We start from the raw sequence: 17784 nt of genomic DNA, 5'->3' as shown, positions 1-17784 counted from the left end.
CATATTTCTGCTGGCAGTCATTAACACAGAACCTCACCTCTTCCATGCATCAGGTTTGCTTTGCATGCTTCTGGCCTTGTTTGCCCTAAATAACTTCACAGCGTGTGGCAACTCTGTTACAGAACTGGTTACCCATTTTTTTTTTTTTTTTTTCTCCAAGTCATTAAATACCACCCCAGTAACATTTGTGTACAGTACAGATACCACAACACATTTCAATGACTTCTCTCAACCAGCTTTTAATTTACGGGGGCTTTTTTATTCTTCAGATCTGCTTTCAACGCTTGCTTCACCTCAGTTCCTGCTTTGCTCTGCCCCAGCTCTCACAAGCCACATTAGCAGCAGCTTTCAGATGTTCAGATACATTAAAGGGAGGTACTGAAAGATCCAGTAGTCACACTTTCAAAAAATCTCAGCTTTCAGGTAACAAAAGATCCCCAGACTAAGAAGGCAGCTGCAAATGTAGGTCTGGTGTGACCAGCAGCCTCATACCAGACGCAGAGGGAAGCCACCAGCCTTTGTCCCCAGCTGCTGGATCCCTAGTAGTGCCTCTGAAGCCTGATGGCAGCATTTCAATGGCACATTCGACATTATCCCTCTGAGCAGTGATAACCGCCGTTGCCGAAATAAAAAGCAGAAGGGAAGCAAAGCACCAAAGAGAGCTGAAAGTTTCCTCTGTCTCTCCCCAGCTATCACAAAAGGTTTGCAGGCAAGAAAAGCAAGTGGAACGATGCTCAGTAAGAGACAAGTTTTACTGACGTGGTTAAAGCAGCATCTGTTCACATCTTTCAGAGGGGACTGACATAATGTGGAGATCCACTAGAAACTAGACAGCGGCACTGGGATCCCAGCCAAGAACTTTCTGCCCCTGCTGCCGGGGTTATCAAGAGAAACTAGTTATCAAGCTGAGGCTATATGCTCAGCATAGGCGGCAGCAGCAAAGTGGGGCATCGCTCCCAAAAGTACAGGCTCACAGCTTGCCAGAGGTAAAAGTCCCTCTGGGTACCAGTCACCCTATAGCTGGAAGATCGCCACACAGCTCCAATTTTGAGTTGTATGCTAAAATCCTGTATTGCATCACTCCTGGGGAAATCCACTAGAGCTGGAAAAGAAATAAGGCTGGAGGAGCAGAGGCAGGGCTCGGCCCACCTGAAAGCAGCTGCTGTTGCCACAAGCAGTGCTGCATGCCTTGTGCAGTGAGGACCCGCCTGCGGGAAACGAGGTGCTAGGCAGAGCTTGGGACTTACCTTGGGAGCACTAAGGGGCTGGCACAGCAGTGGGGCCGTCGCCCAGGGACACAAGAACCACTAAACTGGGTCAGACCAATGGTCCATCTAAGCCCAGGAATCAGTTCCCAGCACAGGACGAGGACAGAGGGGTTTGTGACCAGGACAAGCAAGCAGCCACCCCTCCTCGCGACGCTCTCCCACCCTCTGGCAGTTCACAGCTCATGGATCTTCTGAGCCAGTTGCGTTTGCCAGCCCTTACAATAAACATTTCTCCCTCGTGCATTAAGCTGGAGTTTCAACCTGTATAAGCTTCCAGCATCTGCCATACCCTGCAGAAAGGAGGTTCACAGCTATCTATACCTTTGCTGCATTTGATTGGCCCTAGCGTTTTGCTTTTTTGTGTTTATCACAAAAGAGCAAGCAGTTGTTCCCCATTCATCTTCTCCATCACTTTTTTCCCTGTGGTCTCTTTCATAAGCTTGAAGAGGCCTAGACTCTAGGTGTTCCGCTCACAGAAACCATTCCGCAACTTATTCTCCCTGAATATTTTCCAGTTTTACAATCCTTGTTCAGATGAAGGGCACTAGAAAAGCAGTATTCATGGTGCATGTACAGGGAGGTAATTTTATACAGGGAGGCGATCATTTTATCCATTTTGCCATCTAGTAATTCCTTTCCTAATAACACCTATAATTTGTTTAGTCGTTCTGAAAGATCCCAGAAAAATTCCCTCAGGTCCTGTATGTCAGGCAATCCAGAAACCTCACCACACAAGCCTGGAGTGAGATGGTCGCGTTCAGAGGCTCCTCCCTGCCCTAATTCACTGGGAAGCACAGGGAGAAAGTAATTCTGAGCTGTAAGGATATTTGATGAATGGCTATTGAACACAAAAAGACAAAGTCAATCCCCCACCAAAACAGAGTTATAATAAACTAAGCACACAGATACGCAAGCCCTAAAAAGCAGAAGATAACATGGGCTGTAACAAAGGCCGGGACTCCTGAGGCACTGACAGATTGAACCGTTACAGGAACCACTCAAGCGCGACCTTGAAGAGCGTCAGATAGAAACTTCACAACTGATAAGAAAGCAAAATTATCGTGGGCGTGGAGAGGAGGAATAAATAGAAAGGGTCGGTCACACAGAGGCTGTGTCTGGCCAAGCCCTATACCTGATTACCACCATCTGTCCCAGCCTCGTATTAAACTAATCCTAGTAATTTCATCTGCATGTGTGTGCACTTGTGACCCGCTGGCAAACCACAAGCTGGACTAGCCCCTAAAGTAGGGTAAGAGGCCTGTGAGCCAGACACAGGGCAGACCACAAGTCCAAGGACCAGCTACCAGCAATCCATGGAAGTGTGTGCACGCAACCCAGAAGCACGCCCGCGGTTGGATGGGCCAGAGAGTGAGAACAGGATTAGGACTTTTTTGCCATTCGTGTTTTGTGAATGCCATTTTTTTTTTCCTGGACACCCGCCGCAGCAATTTTCTTTGGTTTCTGCTAGTTGGTCTGCATCTGGTTGCATCTGCAGCATGTATGCCTGCATCTGAGGGGGTTTCTGGAGTTCACACTCAGCCTCACCCCTCGCTGAACATGGTAACATGGGAAAGCAGCAGCCTGGCAGGTAGCAGACCAGGACAGACAGGATTCTTTAGATCCTACAGTCCACTGCGTTCAGCTGTCCTTAACACCAAACACTGGAAGAGCGCAAGTTCTTCCATGAACCCAAAGCTGGGTGAGGAAAACGGACCAAGGCAAAGCCTCATGTGAGCTGCGCTAGCAAGACATTTACAAAAACAGGAGTTGGGCCTCAGGTCTGTTACACACCCAACTCCACGCACACTGTGGTGGAACAGAAGCTGGAGAGCACACATGGTAGAAAACTTATTAACGAATTGTCTCTAGAAAAAGATTTATTCACTGGAGAGCAGAACCAACAAAAAGAATATCAACTCACAGTGACAAGGGAACGGGACCTGGGCTGATGTTTAAATAGAAACGGCCCAGACCACTACTTGTTACGTCTCAAGGAGAAGCAATATCTAGGTGAACAAAAAGAAAAAATGGGCATTGTGCAGCTCCAGGACCAGCAGCAATCCCTGCTGCTGTCTGGGAAGCCAAGAACCAAAAGGCTGCTGGGGACCAGCACAAGGGTGAAGCGGGGACAATCACAACGGCGAACTGAATTAGAACACAGTGACAATATGGAACTAGGGACCACTGCTGGCCTAGGAGCTCCAGCCCCACCCTGACCAAGCTCTCTGCTGCCAGGCACCACACAATACAACCTTCATCCAGGCCGCTGGGGTTTCAGCTCCCACTGCTTCTTCACAGACACCCGTGTTGCAGAGCGTAAGAACAGATACCAGAAATGCCAGAGCATCAGATGGGAGCGGAAGGAGTTTCAGTTGCAGAGGAGGAAGGGGACATGGCAGAATTCTGCCTGCTGTGTTTAAGGGAAAAGGACAAGACTTGAGCAAGAGTATAAAACTTTTAATGGGTCAGTGCATCAGTCCTTGATGCAGAGGGAAAGGAGCAAATGGGGCTATCGCTGGCCCAGGTGCTCAGTGCTGCAGAGATTATATGCACAGATCAGGAAAGAGAAGGTGGTACACTCATGGCTGCAGCAGTCCCCGGCCTTTGCTCTCCAAGGAGGGGACCAACACCTGGAAAAACAGTTCCTCTCACCGTCCATTTGGTTTCATTCTGTGCTTCTTCCTGGTGGGGACTTGAGGATGCACCATTTTGGTAGAAGGCTGGCCAGCCTTCAAGGGTCTCCTCTGTGCCTGCAATGCATGTCTCTTCTTCAAAGCAGGCTGTGGCGGCTTCTGCAATTTGTTAACTTTTGATCCCTCAAGTTTCTTTTTTTTTGGCTGAGGCTCCACGACAGTATCAGGGACAGCAGATGGAGTTGCTGCTTCCACAGTGGGTTCTCCATCTGAAACAAGAGAGAAAGGCGCTGTAAGAAGAGCCCGCATGGCTTCTGCAGGGAAAGCAGCCTGGGAGAGCAGGCCCAGACAGCCCAGCTGAGCTCCAGCACTGCATTACCTTTTTGTGCCTGGGGGATGGCATTAGAGAATTTCTTGAACTTGGCAATGAAGAACCCATCCATATTGTGCGTGTGGGGATAGAAACGTCGTGTAGACTTGAGGGAGGGGTGGAAGCGACGGTCCTTGAACCTGGAGGAGGAAGTGGGGTGAGAAGTGATTGAATGCCCTCTGCTCAAACCTGGCTACCAAGGAAGAGTCACCTGCGCAGCTTGTGCTGGCACACACCTGGTGAAGCCTTCCTTGCCAAAGTCCAACCCTGTGGCCACCAAACGAACGTTGCGTTTCTTCAGGGCATAATCCACAACCCACTCATTCTCTTCCACCTGCCAGAGACTAAGCATCAGGATCCAAAACTCACCAGTCCCCCTGCACAGGGGATGACCACAGCAGAGCACGGAGGGGACTTACCATGATGGAGCAAGTGCAGTAGACTATGTAGCCCCCTGTCTCTGAGGCAGCATTGGCCGAATCTATAGCACTAAGAATCAGCTCCTTCTGCAGGTGAGCACAGCGCAGGATGTCTTTCTCATCCTGAAAGAGAAAGATAGGTTAGGATGCCAGAGGTGCAGGGAAGCACCCCAGGGCTCTGCTGTGGATGGAGGGATGACAGGAGAGCAAAGCACATACGATATAGAAGATTCTGGAGCCTTCTGCAGAACTGACCTCAAAAAACTCAGCTCTGATACAACATGCAGAATCGAGAAGGAAAAATCGGTGTCCCTAATTGCAGGCATCTCTCAAGACCAAAGCTGCCCCAAAGTCCTTCCTCTCACGACTCGTACTTGAGTCCCCATCCTGTGTCCCCACTCGTCACCCACCTTGTTGGTTTTGACAGCAGGATCCTTGGAAATCACGCCTGTTCCACTACAGGGAGCGTCAAGCAAGACACGGTCAAACCCTCCAAGCACCTACAGGCAGATGTACATTTGGAATTACACTCACAGGTGGGGACTCAGAACAAGACCAAGACTAGAAGGGGAACCAGAATACTGGGAAGGCAGGAGATCCCTCGCTCCTCCCTGTTCCCATATCAAACAACAAACACGCTTCCCAGCAGCTTTGCTCATCCTCCTGTGACAAGTGGCTTTGGAGAACAGAACTTTACTGAAGGAACAGCACAACAGCTCCAGGTAAGCAGGGAAAGGACACCCCAGAGCAGGCAGGAACATACCTTGGGGAACTGGCGTCCATCGCAGTTACTCACTACAGTGTTGGTGACTCCCAGCCGATGCAAGTTCCCTACTACGCTACGCAGCCGTTCTGCATTGCTGTCGTTGGCCAGGATCATACCCGTGTTCTTCATCAGCTGAGCTGCCAGAGGGCAAAACACATCAGCAAGGGGCTGAAAACCTCCTGTGCTTTTTCCCGTAGGACTGCCACCCTCCTCCTTTCCCTGAGCTCAGTTCCCCCCCTTTCTGTGTCGACCGCTGGCAACTCCTTACTTCACAGAGCACCCTTCCCAAGCCTCCCACCCAAGGCTCCAGGGTGGTACCTATGTAGCTGGTCTTGCCTCCTGGAGCACAGCACATATCCAGGATACGTTCATTCTCCTGTGGGGCCAGAGCCATGACAGGGAGGAGACTGGAGGCTCCTTGCAACATGTAGTGCCCAGCCAGATACTCAGGGGTGGCACCTGGGCAGGGAAAGCAGAACAAAAGACGATGACACGTGAAAGAGAGGGAGCCAAGGGCAGGTCAGATCAGCCCTATGACAGGAACAGTGATCTCACCAATGGGCACAGAGGAGTCATAAATAACAAGTCCTGTTTTTGACCATTTCCCCAAGGGGTCGAGATTCACACCACGGTTGATTAGAGCCTGCAAGACAAGGAGATGGGACTGAAACACTGCCCCATGTGACAGGAGGCGCAGGAGACAACCAAAGGTTCCTGCTCACCTGGGCCAGGTCCCGTCGCCGTGTCTTGAGCGTGTTGGTGCGAATGGTCACAGGGCGGGGAACCTCATTGGCTTCCAGGAAGTTTATCATCTGGATGAAAGAAAGGACAGAGAATAGAGACAAAAACGAATACCCAGGGAGGCAGCCAAATCCTCAGTAGTCAGCGAAGATATGGGCAGGGCAGGATCCTACCTCAGGGAGCGGGAAGATGTCCATGAGCTTCGTAAGCAAAAAGTCACTGTAGGAGTAGTAGGCAGCCATGTCCTGGCGCAACAACGCGAGGTACTCCTGTCGCGTGCGTCCTTCCTCCCGCTTCACCACAAAGTCCTGCAGCACCTCCACGTTGCCCTTGATGCGCTCGTGAATCGTGTGGAGGTCAGGCGGCTCAGCAGGTAAATAGACCATTAAGGGATCATAAACAGCCAAGAAACCCGCCCACAGGCTCTTTATAAGCACAATCAGTCCTACAGAACTCCTGCATCACAACAGCACCTGCACCAGAAAAGCCTTGTTGGAATATACTTTCACCAGAGCTCAGCGGGGGCGGGGAGGATTCAAAGGATGGAACCGGACAAAAAGGTTCACGAGGCAGGAACTACAAGCTATTTCAAAGAATTTGGTTAGTTACTTTAGAGTAAACAGAATTTAAAAAAAAATAGAAAAATGAAGACAACAAAAACCAAGCATTTAATACTGAAAACATTGCGTGTAGCAGAAAAGAGACTAAAAGTTCCCCAAGGGCAATTAAAGGGTACAGAGGAAAAGAAGAAGAGTTGTGATTGAATTGTACTGGGGGGAGAGGAGGGGCAGGAAATGAAAATCACTAAAGCCCAAGAACAAGCACTTTGGATGCTGGATTTGCTGTCATCAGAGGCTCTAGGAATGGGTTAGACAAACACCTGCCAGGAAAATCAGTGTACAGAGGACCAAACCACATGATAAGATATCCCCATGCACTTAGGACTGGCAAGGAAATCAGGACAGGCTTCAAGCTCAATACAGGGTGTAACAGATTTCCTAACTGTGCTGTACAGAAGTGCAGTGTTGTATACTATCTATTAGGGCAGTTCATCTAAAAATACCTTGTCATGCACAAAACACTCTTGCTAAGCAATACTCATGATAAAGTCCAAATAAAACTCTTCTGTTGTATCCGGGCCCTGTGCTGCTGCACGCGTATGGCTTGTGGATGTCACAGATAAAAAGGATATCCTCTTTCTCAATCTGTTCGTCAGTTGGCAGTTTAAACTGTTCATCTATATCCACGTTGAGCTGCAGATCTGGGCTCTCTTCCTCCTTCTGTCCCATTTTCTGCCTGCTTGCCTCCTCTACCGCTGCCACTGACGCCTCCTCCTCCTCTTCACTCTCATCTTCACTGAGGCCTCCCCTAAGGACAAAGAACAGGACAGATGTTTTACACAAGAACAGCGTCACACAGGGACTTCACAACTACCATTTCTTAGATGTCAGAGAGGACAGAAGAATGATCAACACAGGCTCCTCATCTAACCAGGAACAACTCCGTGGACTGGCGATGTTCTCAATTCCTCACCTGTCAGACTCCTGCTTCAGGGCGGCTTTTTCAATAGGCAGCAACTAAACAGAGACAAAAGACTAATGAAACAACATCCCCAGGTGCCATCTTACTTCCCACCATCTGTGAAACCTACCCACTCTGCTTAAAAAAAGACAGCAAACAAACCCACCAAATGTTACACTGGGATCAATCACTAAACTTGAAATTGTTGTTGTGAAGAAGGGGAAAGCTCTCCCCCACCTCACCACCTGACCCCCAGTAAAGTCACCCTTTTTCCCTAAGCCTGATGGGTTCCTTTCAGCCAGCAAATTCAAGTATTTCTTATATAATCAAGGGCAAAAAGCTCCTACCTCTTCTTCCTCTGATGATGAAGCACCATAATCATCCACCATCTCCTCGCTGCTCCCATCCTCATCCTCCATCTCCCAGCTGCCCTCCTCAACCTCACCATCGCTGGATAACTCCACGTTGTTTCCTTTAGATGGGATTTTCTTGGCTTTGGCTAGAGCCAGCCATTTTGAGTTGCTATCACTGAAGCCAGACCGGCCACGAGGGGTTTGTCCTGATGCCTTTACAGCATGTTTCTCCTTCTGTGGGGATACCTGCTCTTTAACTACAGGCAGAAAAAAGGGTTAAAAGTTAGGTATTATTCTCAAAGGCAGCTGCCCTGGTCTTTTCAATTGTTTTACAAAAGAGGCCTTCATCCTAGTCCTGAGCTGTCTGTCCAAGAGAAGGGACTGCTTGCTTTCCACATCAGTTTTCTCAGTCATAAACAGGAACATACTTTCACCTCTCCCCGGTGAAATTTTCAAGAGGTGCAACTAGGATTACCCAAAAAAGACACAGCTACAAAATTTTTACGGTATTTGCTCTGACATAAATTCCTAATCTTTGTATATCCTTCCTTCTTCCTACTGCAACAGCTTCCTATGCTACGCGAGATGTAACACAGGGACCTTAAAAGCCTCAACTACCCAACCTGCCTGCAATAACCTTGCTATGAATGGAGAATAAACCAGCGGCGGCTTTAACACGTGGAAGAAAGACCTTTTACCGGTTCGTTCTTCAGGCAGCACTGCCGCCGAGCACGGCTGGGACCAGCAATCAGGGAAAAATTGTTTAACGAAATTCCCCCCTCTCCCATGCCACCAAAAGAGGCCGGAGCCGGGCGGTGCCGGGGCGGCCCGGGGGGCAGCAGGGCAGGGTGGCTGCCGGCCCGGCCTCGGCCCCGCACTCACCTGCCGGCTCTCGCCTTTCTCCTCCTCCTCCTCCTCCTCCTCCTCGCGGCCTCCTGCCCACCGGGCCGCTGCCCGCTCCCAGGCGCCTCTTCGCAGCCCTAGATCGGGAGCGGAACCGGCGGTCAGCCCCGGCCCGGCCAGCCCCGCGCCCCCCCGCCCCAGGCCGCCCCCCTCACCTCTTCCGCCCGTGGCTGGAGAGCTTCTTCCTGCCGGTCTCCGCCTCTGAGGGAAGACACGCGGCGGTCAGGCGGTCCGCACCGGCGGCACCGGGTGCCGCGAGGCTGGACCAGGCCGGACTTACCTGGCGGCAGGAAGCGGGCCAGCTCCACCTCAGCCCCGCGCTGCTTGCGAGCCTTGCGCCCGGGACCGCGCTTCTCCTTCCTGGTGGGGTCCAGCTTCCGCCCCATGGCGCCGCGGCCCCCTCCGCCGGCACCGGGCCCGCCGCCACGCGTGTTCACCGGGCCGCCCACCCCCCCACACCCCTCCGGCGCATGCGCCCGGCCTCCGCCCCGCCCCTCCCTCCACCCATTGGCTAATGTCGCCGTTCCCGCTCGCTCATTGGCCCGGCCGGCAATGCCGGGCGCTCAGGCCCGGGGGCGGCGCTTCCGGGGGCGGGAGATGGCGGGGCCGCCCCGGCCGCGGCACCACCCGGCCCTGTTCCCCTTCCCCCCCGAGCGTCTCCGGTCCCACCGGGCTGCAGCCCCCGTCAGGGGCGTGTAAACACAGCGGAAGGAAGCAGCCGAGAAAGGGCCGAGTGCCCACGCGAGGAGGAAGCACGAGTTCGGCGGGGCAAGATACCCCAAACTCCTCAGGAACAGCAGAGGGAGAGGTGAGGGATCACTCCCCCCTCAGGGGACGGTGGAGTACCGACTCCATCCCCACCCCGCTTCCTCTAAATAGAGGCAACAAAATAAAATACAGGGAAACCTTTATTTTTCAGTTTCACCAAGGTTTTGCTCTGTTTTTTGATATTTTTTTGTTTTTGTCTTCAAGCTGTTTATTAGTGGACAAGTCCGGTCAGTTTTTGTATTAAAAAGGATCTTGATGGAGGTAGCTTTGTCTCTGTCCTGGCTTTTGCTTGGTCTTGCCTGCACACTCATCTCAGTAAACAAACTCAAAATAAAATTAAAAATGAAAACTGGAATTCCAGGCGGAGGCAACGAGCAATGCAGCCAGGTTCTCCGTGTAACAGACATGGCGCTGCGGCCTCCAGTCACTATATACAGAGTCCATCATACATCCCCCTCTCTCCTAAACACACTCCTTGCTCCAACGGGCTGGCTGCAGCAGCAGGAGTTTCTTCTCCTCCCAGAGACCTGTGCAGCAGCCTCCATGGAGGGAAACAGCACCCAGTCAGGAATGTCAGGCAGAGGGGTAGAGTGTGAAGGGGTGGGGTGTGGGGGGGGTCACTTCAGCTTGGCCAAAAAGGTCAACAGCACTGGGCCAGGGACTCACTGCTGCTGGGCCACCTGTAAGGGAAGAGAAGATTATCTGAGAGTCAGGGGCTGGTCAGCGGTCTCCGGCTTTCCCCAGAGCCCCCACTTCCCCCAGGGTAAGCCTGCTTACTGCCCAGAGAGGGTACGTACTTGTTGGGGAGGGGGCGGTGGCGGGGGCTCGCTGCTGCGGTTGGCCAGCCGGCTGAGGATGTTACGCTCGGACATCTGGAGGCGCACTGCCACAGGTGGGATACGGGCAATGGTGGCAGGCAAACGAGTCACATCCGCCTTCATGTCACTCAAAAGCTCCTCTAGCTGCTTCAGAACTGGGAGAGAAAGGGACATCTCTTCAGAGGGGAAAGACGGGAGGAGACAGGGCTGCGAAACACCTACCCCCGGGGCCTCGTTTAAACACACAGCATTACCTTTGTGCAGCACAGCGTTGGCCGGTTTATTCCCGGCCATTGACTCCTTGGATAGGTGCTGGTGGCTCTCAGCCAGGCATTCCACCTCTGCAAAACGGGTGTTCAGAGCCATAGAGGGATGGGATGGGTCTTCGGACATGTTCAGATAGGCGGCTCGCCGCAACTGCTCCTCAATCACCAGTGCTTGCTCCAGAAGCTGCAAGGTGGGGCAGTAGTGAGAAAAAGTCTTTCAGGCCGTTTGCACCCCTAGGCTCTCCTGCTCCAGTTCTCCACTATCTCACAAGGTGAGATCCTGCAGCTGAACCTCCTTTCACCAACTTCTGTTTATACTGAGTAAAGCCTGAAGAGCCCAAACCAATTTGGGGCTCCATTAAGCTAGGCCAGGCACACAAATAAACCAGGCTACATCTAGTTGAACAGAAGACTACCGTAAATCTAGGATTCTCATTCCTCTGCAGATACTTTCTGAAGACCAAGTTGTTCACTAGTTTACTCTTTCTTCACGGAGCAAAGGGAATTGAGCTTTCTCTTTGAACCCAAGTGTGAAGTATTCCATGATACTTAAAAGAAGAATCTTAAAACTGTAAGCATGTCAGGGACACTTAAAGAAATCGGTTTGAATCCTGTTAGCGTAGAACTGACCTACGGTGCCAGTCGACTACGGTGAATTAATGTTTTGCCCCAAGATAGAGAACTATATGGCCTTTATTTGGGTTGGTCTTAAATCACTCCCAGAACTAAGCTATGATCACTCCCAAATAGGCTGAGGCAGAGACTAAAAGGCAACCCTTTCCCCAGTCCATACAGCGTTTTTAAGTTTTGCTTAGGCACATTGAGTGGATCATAGCACACCAAGCAGATGCTGTGATGGAAACAGCCACTTGAACATGAAGCCTCCTGCAGACCAGCTGTTCAGCAAACATTCAGAAAGAGCACAGTGAACCAAGCTCCCAAATACCATTTCTAGAGCCAAGGGAGCTCTCGCCATAGAGCTACTGCATAATCTTGAGATACACTACTGCTTATTTCCCCCCCCCACCCCCCAAACCGAAAGGCACTGCAGAAGCCTTCACTTTCTTAGCAGAAACTCAAAACAGCAAGCTCTTGTTCTCAGAGACCCAGCTGGGTGAAAGGCACGCACCACACTGAAGAGAAATCCTTACCTTAAATCTCCTTGCCAAGAACTTATTCTTTATTTCCAGGAAGTTACCCCTGTTCATCTCACCCTTGAAGGGTTCATTGAGGATGGCGTAACGAGGATCATTCTGAATATCCTGCCAACGGGCATAGCCATGACTGAGATGGGATGAGCTCAGGCAAACAAAGGCAGTGAGAACAAGGGAATACACAGTGCAGGCAGATACAGTTCTTAAGAGGTAGGGAAAGAGGGTGCAGAGAGGGGAGGAGCCAAGGAGAAGGAATGAGAACCACGTCCTGCTAAGTCTTAACTACGCTGGCAGGAAACTCTTCCTCCCGCTATCACTTTCACTCCTGTGAAAGAAGATAAAGCACACTCTCCCTTAATGTACTCCCAATCAGACCCAAGAAGTCACCTTCACCATGACAGCTTATATACACAAGGGGAGAGAACTGGTCCCTCAGGGTAAGGATACTTGATAATCCCAGCAAGGAGCCAGTAGTCATGACGCCGATGCCAGATCTCATAGGTCTTCTTTGTGACAGTTGCAGCCCGCTCTTCATTCTGCCACAGGGAGTGTAGTTCTGGAAAAGGTAAGAGACACCAATACAGTTGAAAGTTATTTCAGGAACACAAGCAGGGGCACATAAACAAGTTCAAGCATATAAAGATTCCTCATACCAGTGAAGCCACCATCTGCTATGTTGAACATGAAGCGCTGCTTTACTGCCTTCTTGTGCCTTTCATCTACTGACTCTTTCAGCATCTCTCCGTTCTGCAGCATCACCACATCTCTCTTATCATCATCCTTTTTCTCGTCTGCACACACCACAAGTTATTAGAAAGAACATGGCAGATATCACAGCAATGACCCACAAGGAATCCTTGCAGGAGAGGGGTTAAGGAAGAGAACGGAATTGTGACTTGCCTTTCTCGTCCAGAGTGATTATAGGAGGTTCAGGGGGATTCTCAACAGGTGCCCTGTCTTCCACTTTATCCACATCAGCTGCAGGAGAGAAGGGTAACATAAGATACAGAGGAACACGGCAAGTCCAAGGTTTTGTTCTTCAGCCCGAGAAACCTAATGCCATTCAAAGGAATGGCCCCACTGATTGTCTACATTTAAGCATGTTTCTTTAGGATGAAGCGAAGATGCAACTTTAGGAAACAGTATTTGAGGAGAAGGGGGGGGTTTATTGCTGTTCAAGGTATTAAAGAACCTCCCTAAAGATACCTTTGCTTTCTACTTCCATTGGCTCATCTGGTCTTTCCTTCACCTCTGGTTCCTCCACTTTTTTTTCATCCGCTTCTGTGGGATTCACTGGGGATTTTGCTTCCTGTGGCGGTATCTCCACCGGCTGGGCACACTGCTGAGGACAGAAATCAATGAGATGATAAAGCAGTACATGGAAACAGAAGACAGTCACAGCACTTCAGAAAGCAAAGATGCACAAAACTGTCAGGCCAATTCTGAGGGCTTGAGAATGATCTTTAAATATCATTCCAATAACTTACCTCTGTCTCAGTAACTGAATGACACAGAAGAGAGGCCAGAAGTAGAGACACCTGCAATTTTCCATGAGGCAAACAAGCAATCCAGTACTCACCTCCATAGGGACCTCTGTTTCAGTAGCAGCAGCGCTGAGCTCTTTCTCTGGTTCAGATGACTCTCCTTGCTCCTTAGCACTGGCTCCTTCTTCTACTTTTACTCCTTCTTCTGTGTATTCCCCATCCCAGCAGATAAGAGAAGCCATCAGTAAGGCCTTCCCCTCACCGTTACCAAGCACCTATCTCCTTTGCTCCCAGAGATAAGGTCCGTCAAAACGGGACCAACATCACTCAAGATGACCCTGCTTTCCCACCCACTACAAATGCTGGGATTCTCTTCTCACTGCTGTCAGCTCATCCAAGGAAAACTAGTGTCCTCTCTTGCCTTTAAGGGCTTGCACATGTCTTTGGCAGCCCTCCTAACACGAGAGGTAAGTTGATCTGCGTCCACCCCCAGACCCCACCACCACAGCTCCGGTGATGGGAACAGCCAGGATGAGGTCAGGACGCAGGACTGTACAAAGAGAACTCTCACCAGATGGAGGGACAGGGGCAGGCGTATTTGGCTGCGTATCCCCTGGTGTTGAAGGAGTTGGAGTTTTGGGAGAGGGTGAGCTTGGCTGTGAAAGTTTCTTATTCTCCTCTATCTCTGCCAGTTCTGGCATACTCCAACGGCCGTTCACATGCTCAAATTCCTGCACCTGCATAAGAGGGGAAAGTCCTGTCATTGGAGGATTCATACCAAGCTTGATCTCAAACCAGGAGAGACAGACCACTCGGCATACAACAACAATAGGTGTGAAAGGAGAGGTAACTCGCTAGCTGAGGACACCAGTGACTACAAGTTGTATGGAGAGCAAAGGCTACCTTGCTCTGCTAGGCACCTACCTTTTTGCGTATAAGTGACATGACCCCAATGCGAGTAAGGACATGCTGTCGAGAAAGACCTTCCCGTGGGACTCCATCTGCAAAGGTCTCTGCACCATCAGCTCCAGGCTCACATAAATGGCGCATGAACAGCGAGACGTAGGCCCTAGAGCAGTTGAGACAGGCAATTAGACTATAAACCAGGTTAGCTGGAGACACGCATTATCCGACCCCTTCTAACACATAAGGGAAATCACCCCAAGACTCCTAACCCATAGTAACACAAGTTCTGGGGTTCCAGGTTCCTTCGAGGGAGAACTTCCTGATAGAATTACTACATACATAAAGGACACACAGCTGACTCAGTCAAGCTGGAAACAATCATAGGCTCAAAAGGACTCAGGGAGAGTAGCTATTACCTGCTTGCATGGCCATGCTACTCCCCTAAAAGCATTTGCTTTTGACAACGGAGGAGTGAGGTGCAACAAAGAGAATTAGAAACAACCCCCTAGTCTCTCCCAGCTTACACTTTATTCCCCAGCAAAGATTCAACTAAAACATTAAAGAAACATAGGCTCTAAGGAAAGGCCGGAAAAGGCCCAATTCTCATTCTTTCCCCAAGGCACTAGATGTTGTCAGTCTTCCATCCTTTCCTAATGCAGACTCACTTGAACTCTTTCTCTGACTTGCCACGGAGGTCCCGAACAAGCCACTGAGTGGTGAAGGCATCCTGAGGTGGCATGCCATAACGCATGATCGCATTGAGGAAGGCTTTCCGCTGGCGGGCATTGAAACCCAAGACCTAGAATAGAGAAAACAGATATGGCAAGAGCCATACAGAAGCAGCTAGGATGCAAACACCTACGCTGGTACTACTTACCTCAATGTTCCCTCCCACACGGGCAAGTAAGGGAGGCAGAGGCTTATCCTTATCATTTCTCAGGCCTTTGCGGCTAGGCCGACGAGCTGCTGAAGAGAGAAATGCAGCTAAGGAGGAGAGACAATGCACAGCATATTGTTGTGTGAATATTTCCCTTGCAGAACAGCACCACAAAGTGTACAAATGACCCAAATCAAGTCCCAGCTGTTCCCACGCTCAGAGAGAGTGACCCAGGAACTCTGGCTTCAACCAGAACTTACCTTCAGACCGCTCATCAAAGTCCTCGTCCCCTTCTTCAGAAGCAACTGAATAGTCTGACTGATTATCTGACTGGTCATCCTGCCAGTCTGAAAGAAAGACAGCACGTGAGCCTGAGACGCTACTCCGTTATTTCCCAGCAACATATACTTACACCCATTTCTCCCTCAGGTTCCTGTGGATTTGTACCTCTATCCTCCTGTGAGCCATCATTGTAGTTAACTTGCTTGCGAATACGTTTGCCTTTGCCCAGATTCCTGGCCAGATCCTCCTGCTGCTGTTCATAATGATGACGCAGCAGTTTCTCCCAGTAATCAGGATCCACCGACTCCTCCTGCTTAATGATCTCCCGTTCAACCTCTTCTTCCTCCTGCCATGGAGAGGTAACAAATCAAGAGCCCTATGCTCTAATCCCAACCTGTCTGAGCAGACAGATATATCTGCTTGATCTCAAAAGCATCAGAGCTCCATTTAATTAATTGATCCTACGTCATTCAGAAGATACTAAACTGATATCCACCTCATACTCACCCCCATCTCCTCTTCACGAACCACATACTGGGCCACCTTGAAGGAGCTGAGATACTCATTCATGCCCTGAAGTTCTGTATCTTCCGTTTCATCCTGGTTCCGATCCAACAGACGCTCAATTGCTTTGTCATCATAGTGGATGACACTGCTGTCCTCACCTTCTTTGTTATCCCCTGAGGGAAGAGCACAAACACAGCTGCTGTGTGGATCTCAAGGGACTAGGGAAGGGAATGCCACCCTAGACCTCTCTGTAGAGCTAGAATTAGCACTGTGCCTACAGTCGCTCACTAAATAAGGAGCCAGACCTCCCCACCTCCTTCAGGTCTACTCCCAGGCACTCACCCCCCTCAGTAGCCTCATCCTTGAAGAGCTCTTCAGTGCCAAATTTGAGAATGTCATCAAGTTCCTGTTTGGACATGGAGCCTGTCTTGGAGCCCAACCCTGGTCTCACTACCAGATGAGTTAGCATCATTTTCTTCTTGGCCACCTGAGTGATACGCTCCTCCACTGAGGCCCTTGTCACAAAGCGGTATATCATCACTTTCTTGTTCTGTCCAATTCTGTGTGCACGACTGAAGGCCTAGAAAAGAGATGTGCTCAAAACAGTCTAGAGCTACCACAAGTAGTAGTCGGATACAGCCCACTGTGTTGAGTTTGTGCACATGGTAGGGATTTTTGGTAGTGGAACAGAGGGCTTAAGCAGTGGCCCCCTGTGAGGAGCTTCTCAAAGCTTTCCTGGCTCCGAGTCAGACCCACCTCTGACCAAGGCTGAACCAATTAGTGACAGTGGCTGCACCTCTGTGATAATATATTTAAGGGGAACCTCGGAGGAGGAGTGAGAGCTGTGAGGAAGAGTTGAAAGAGACACTTACGCAAACACACTGAGGTCAGTGGAAGAAAAAGAGGCGGGGGGAGGTGTGCCAGAGCAGAGACTCCCCGTATCCTGCGGTGAGAAGGCAGAGCTGCCCCACCTTGTCACCCATGGATGTCCACAGTGGAGCAGAGGCCCACCTGCAGCCCCTGGAGAACCCCACACTGGAGCAGGTAGCTGCACCCAAAGAAGGCTGGGACTCTAGGAAGCCCCTGCTGTTATAGTCTGGCACTGGGAGGACTGCAATGGGCAGGATGGACCCACACTGGAGCAGTTCATGAAGAGCTGCAGCCCAGGGGAAGGACTCGCATCAGAAAAAGTTCATGGAGGACTGTCTCCCATGAGACGGACCCCATGCTGGAGCAGGGGAAAAGTGTGATGAGTCCTGCCCCTGAGGAGGAAGGAACAGCAGGACTGACCACAACTCCCATCCCCTGTCCCACTACACTGCTGGCAGGGAGCAGGGTAGAAAAATTGGGAGCAAAGCTGAGCCCAGGAAGAAGGGAGAGGCGGGAAAAGGTGTTTTTAAGATGCGGTTATAATTCTCACTGTCTTACTCTGTTTTGTTAAGCGCTGTTGATGTTTGAATTAATGTTCTTTTTCTTCCCCTAATGTATCTGTCTTTTGCCCGTGACCATAATGGGTGAGTCATCTCCCTGTCTTTATCTCAATTCCCAAGCCTTTTGTTGTATTCCTGAGGGGAAGGAGTGAGCAAGAGGCCACATGGTGCTCAGTTGTCCTCTGGGTTCAAACCACAACACTGGTGTGCCTCCACAAGTTTGAGCTGCCTTCCTGTTGGCTCTTAACAATGGTGAAGGCTGAACCCTAGAATAACCCTCCACTATTCCGCTTCCCACATCTACCCATCCTCACTGCT

General features: G+C 50.5%; 2 protein-coding genes and 1 non-coding gene across 11 annotated transcripts in view; all 3 read right to left on the bottom strand.

Moving 5' to 3' along the window:
• Window positions 1–3710: 3710 nt before the first annotated feature.
• NOP2 (NOP2 nucleolar protein) lies at window positions 3711–9423 on the bottom strand. Its single transcript, XM_042789062.1, has 16 exons — window positions 9255–9423; window positions 9130–9175; window positions 8954–9051; window positions 8066–8328; window positions 7731–7774; window positions 7390–7565; window positions 6371–6570; window positions 6179–6268; window positions 6012–6099; window positions 5775–5915; window positions 5454–5593; window positions 5101–5190; window positions 4691–4813; window positions 4508–4605; window positions 4281–4411; window positions 3711–4170 (listed from the first exon to the last, which is right to left on the bottom strand). Exons 1-16 carry the CDS (start codon window positions 9358–9360, stop codon window positions 3917–3919), a joined length of 2088 nt encoding a protein of 695 aa, XP_042644996.1. The 5' UTR covers window positions 9361–9423; the 3' UTR covers window positions 3711–3916.
• Window positions 9424–9864: 441 nt separating this feature from the next.
• Window positions 9865–17784, bottom strand: part of CHD4 (chromodomain helicase DNA binding protein 4) — a 22691-nt gene continuing 14771 nt past the window's right edge. The window contains exons 24-40 of one of the 9 annotated variants that reach the window (XM_042789053.1): window positions 16379–16616; window positions 16037–16209; window positions 15695–15875; window positions 15508–15618; window positions 15248–15354; window positions 15036–15169; window positions 14389–14533; window positions 14036–14201; window positions 13560–13669; window positions 13187–13322; window positions 12881–12958; window positions 12634–12771; window positions 12428–12536; window positions 11978–12110; window positions 10815–11010; window positions 10540–10715; window positions 9865–10422 (exon numbers count right to left, since the gene is read on the bottom strand). In XM_042789053.1, coding sequence (XP_042644987.1) covers window positions 10405–10422; window positions 10540–10715; window positions 10815–11010; window positions 11978–12110; window positions 12428–12536; window positions 12634–12771; window positions 12881–12958; window positions 13187–13322; window positions 13560–13669; window positions 14036–14201; window positions 14389–14533; window positions 15036–15169; window positions 15248–15354; window positions 15508–15618; window positions 15695–15875; window positions 16037–16209; window positions 16379–16616 — 2349 coding nt within the window. In that variant the 3' untranslated portion in view covers window positions 9865–10404. The remainder of the gene's footprint in view (window positions 10423–10539; window positions 10716–10814; window positions 11011–11977; window positions 12111–12427; window positions 12537–12633; window positions 12772–12880; window positions 12959–13186; window positions 13323–13559; window positions 13670–14035; window positions 14202–14388; window positions 14534–15035; window positions 15170–15247; window positions 15355–15507; window positions 15619–15694; window positions 15876–16036; window positions 16210–16378; window positions 16617–17784) is intronic. The other 8 variants (XM_042789054.1, XM_042789055.1, XM_042789056.1 and 5 more) reach the window with 8 other exon arrangements.
• On the bottom strand, window positions 13871–14010 carry LOC116962320. Its single transcript, XR_004407520.1, has one exon.

Source organism: Tyto alba, unplaced genomic scaffold (assembly GCF_018691265.1).
Source record: "Tyto alba isolate M040663 unplaced genomic scaffold, T.alba_DEE_v4.0 Super-Scaffold_14, whole genome shotgun sequence".
Lineage (NCBI taxonomy): Eukaryota > Metazoa > Chordata > Aves > Strigiformes > Tytonidae > Tyto > Tyto alba.
This window is presented reverse-complemented; position numbering and strand designations above follow the sequence as displayed.